Raw genomic sequence first — 2,950 nt, 5'->3', positions numbered from 1 at the left:
AATCTGTGCGAGACCGGACAGAAGTGCAATCGGGACAACAGCAAACTGGATCACGATGCGGCGGATGCCCGCACGGAAGTTTTCGGTATCGTCGCTCAGGCGGTTGGGGCCCACGGCGTTGAGGGCATCACCAAAGAAGACGATTTGGATGGACTGGAGGACACCCGTGACCATGGCACTCAAGGTACCGAGCGCGATGAGGACCTTGTCCGTATTGTCAGCAAACGAAAAGAGCTTGGCGAGAGGCACTTTGACCGGCGTCCTTGAGACTGGAGGCGCGCTGGCTTTTGGCGTCGAGCTCGGTGCATAGGCGCACGTATCGTCGTTTGTGGGGCTCGATAGCATTGTTTGCAAAGACGTTGCGATCAAGCCAATTCAAGACTGTGTGACGGACGGCCTTTGATCAGCTTGATTGGGATCGCCTACACTCGCGTCCATCTACCATCATTCTAAGCAGCCAGCATACCGAAACCAATGAACAAATGCTGCGTGGACAATGGAATGCTCAAAGAAACATCCGTGGTAGGTCGCGAGTTGGCACTTTGGAAAACAAGTTGTTCGCCACCCGGCTAACGCTTGGGTGCATCCCGAATTGGTATCTAGATGCACACAGAACAGATGGTCTGCAGGGGTCCTGGTGTTTTTGATTGGCCAGGAAGCAGGTGGGTGTATGCGGCCTAAAGGGGCTGCGAGGGTTTGAGGGCGCTAAAGGTCATTAAAGCCCCGGGTTAAAGAGTTTGGGAGTAAGAGTGTATTCTCTCATTTCTGTGGATCCCCTGGGTTGAGGGGTTGCAAGGGTCGGGAAGATATGAGAGAGATGCGTTCCATCCGCACCATATGTTCTGTGAGCTTGTACATCATATGTTCTGTGTGCACCTAGGCAAAGCTGCGCCATTGAGATACAGTGGACCGATCGGTACTAGTACAAAAATGTATAATGTCCCTCGTTTTTACGCACCAGACCACATGCTCCTTTTATGTGCAGTTTTACATGACAATCTGTGCATTGATGTTGCGAAACGAACGGCCCAAGCGGTCCAAAGTTTCCTACTGTCTACGTTTTCCACCACCCATCACACGGTGTTTTCATGCGTGAGAAATAGCGTGGGAAAACCTCTTGCATACCACACACATGCAACCGTACTGTGGATGGCGCCCATGCATGCAAATTTTCACATCTTTTTTCACCAAAACGCATTGCGTGTCTTTGTAAACCTGCGTTCCCGCGCCAAAAATGGTGCAATTCGCCACAAGTGCATTCGCCACGTAACGCAGCATGCTCCAGCGCAAGCAAGGCGAGAGCACTGGGACCAAGAAGCGGCCACGTAGCAGCGACGGGCCATCGACGCCAAAGCGCGCCAAGACGGTACACTTTAGCAGCGCGACGGTGTACGAATTCCGCCGCGCGCACGGCGGCAGCTCCGTTCCGAGCGAGGACGGACCTCCGCTCGGCATGGCGTACGTCCATCAGCGAGTGCAGTGCGTGGATATTGCCTCAACCGAGACGGCCCCGCGCCGTATCAACCGGTACAGCAGTGCTGAGCGCCGCGCGATCTTTAAGAAACTCAGTTATCCGTCGCGGCTCGTGGAAGACTTTAGCGCAGACGCTGCGCACATCCGCGCATCCCGCCGGGCCACGACGTGCGAGTTGCGCCTTGAGCGAAAACGAGCGGTGGACGATGAGCCAGATAGACTGTGATCGCAGTCATCAGCGCCTATTCTTAAAACATACTGTATTATTCTACGTTTTGTACATAGTTGCCTCGAAAGACATAGGCGGTGGCCACGGCAAGCCGTCGCCGTGGACCATCGAGTAGCCCGATATTATCGAACAAGTTGTAAACGCTCGTATACTGAGCGTCACACACAATCATATGAAACGAGTTAGCTCGGTACCGTCGGAAGCAAATGCAGGCCCAGCTCATGCCACTGCTCCGTGAGGTACATCGCCGCGTAGTCGTCCATGAAGCGCTGGTGCGTCGTCCACCGATCGGCCTCGGGGACGTGGCAAAACGAGCAGTCGATTTTACAATGCTCCTCGTGCCACGTCATATACTCGCCGTTGGCGTTGATGCACGGCGCGTTGTAGAGAAGCACGCGTACCCGCGTTGTTAATGGTCCCAATCGCTCCAGTATGTACCTAAAATCATTATGGTGAATTCGCAATCAGACGAATTGGTACCAGGCGAGACGCGAGCGCCAGCCGACATGCGTCGCGTTCGGGTCGGCGGCCGGTCGAACGTTACCCACCAAAAAGACGATTCGATCGTGAGACTTGAACTCGCGGCCAACGTTGTACTGGCAATTGTTGGTGGGGGTGCGCATGCGTTGGTAATACATGTTGACATCGATGCTCTCGACCATCTACCCGGTAATAGAGCGCGTCGCCCTTAGCGTATGCGCGCACGCACAATAGGAAAGAACACACCTCGTGGTCGAGATACGTCGTCGACACGGGGGCGTTGTCGCCACGCAACGTCGACCAGATCGCGGTGCGCATGGCCGCATACGTGTCCTCCAATGAGAGCGCAACATCAACTTGTAGACGCGCGATACGGTCCAGCAAGCCATTGCCGTGATCAATCTCGACGTGGTCCATGACCCGCATAGGCGTCGACGGAAACGACGTGCGCGCAAGCATTCGGTCCGTGTTGTGGTAGAGGCGCTGGGTGAACCAGTCCAAACTCGTGCGACGAGCCATCGGGTCGGTCGGGAGCCAGACGTGCTGCCACGTAAACGGCTCGCATGCCTCCTAGAGCCCAAAAACTATAAGTTCAAAGTGCAATCTCAGAGAGGCCACTGTATACCGGCACATTACACCGACGGTCGATTGCCGCCGTCCAGGAAGCCAAGCAATGTCCTAGACTGGTGAGGTACTCGACTTGTTGTCGGAGCTTGGCGTTGATCGTTGTCGCGTCGTCGACGGCGTCTTGAAGTGCAGAAGCCACTT

The 2,950-nt window shown here is 55.1% G+C and overlaps 3 protein-coding genes across 3 annotated transcripts; 1 reads left to right on the top strand and 2 right to left on the bottom strand.

Moving 5' to 3' along the window:
- Nucleotides 1–19: 19 nt before the first annotated feature.
- Nucleotides 20–345, bottom strand: SPRG_17159 (hypothetical protein; the record flags this gene model as incomplete). Its single annotated transcript, XM_012356497.1, has 1 exon — nt 20–345. A coding segment is annotated over one exon (326 nt), but the record flags the coding sequence as incomplete, so codon positions are not given.
- Nucleotides 346–1,276: 931 nt separating this feature from the next.
- Nucleotides 1,277–1,699, top strand: SPRG_17158 (hypothetical protein; the record flags this gene model as incomplete). Its single annotated transcript, XM_012356496.1, has 1 exon — nt 1,277–1,699. The coding sequence occupies one exon, from the start codon at nt 1,277–1,279 to the stop codon at nt 1,697–1,699; it is 423 nt and encodes a 140-aa protein (XP_012211886.1).
- Nucleotides 1,700–1,884: 185 nt separating this feature from the next.
- On the bottom strand, nt 1,885–2,701 carry SPRG_17157 (hypothetical protein; the record flags this gene model as incomplete). Its single annotated transcript, XM_012356495.1, has 3 exons — nt 1,885–2,140; nt 2,183–2,364; nt 2,429–2,701. The coding sequence occupies 3 exons, from the start codon at nt 2,699–2,701 to the stop codon at nt 1,885–1,887; spliced, it is 711 nt and encodes a 236-aa protein (XP_012211885.1).
- Between the last annotated feature and the right edge of the window lie 249 nt (nt 2,702–2,950).

The sequence above is a fragment of the Saprolegnia parasitica genome, assembly GCF_000151545.1.
Source record: "Saprolegnia parasitica CBS 223.65 unplaced genomic scaffold supercont2.485, whole genome shotgun sequence".
NCBI classification, from domain to species: domain Eukaryota; phylum Oomycota; class Saprolegniomycetes; order Saprolegniales; family Saprolegniaceae; genus Saprolegnia; species Saprolegnia parasitica.
Note: the sequence above shows the minus strand (reverse complement) of the source record. Positions and strands in the feature narration are given on the sequence as shown.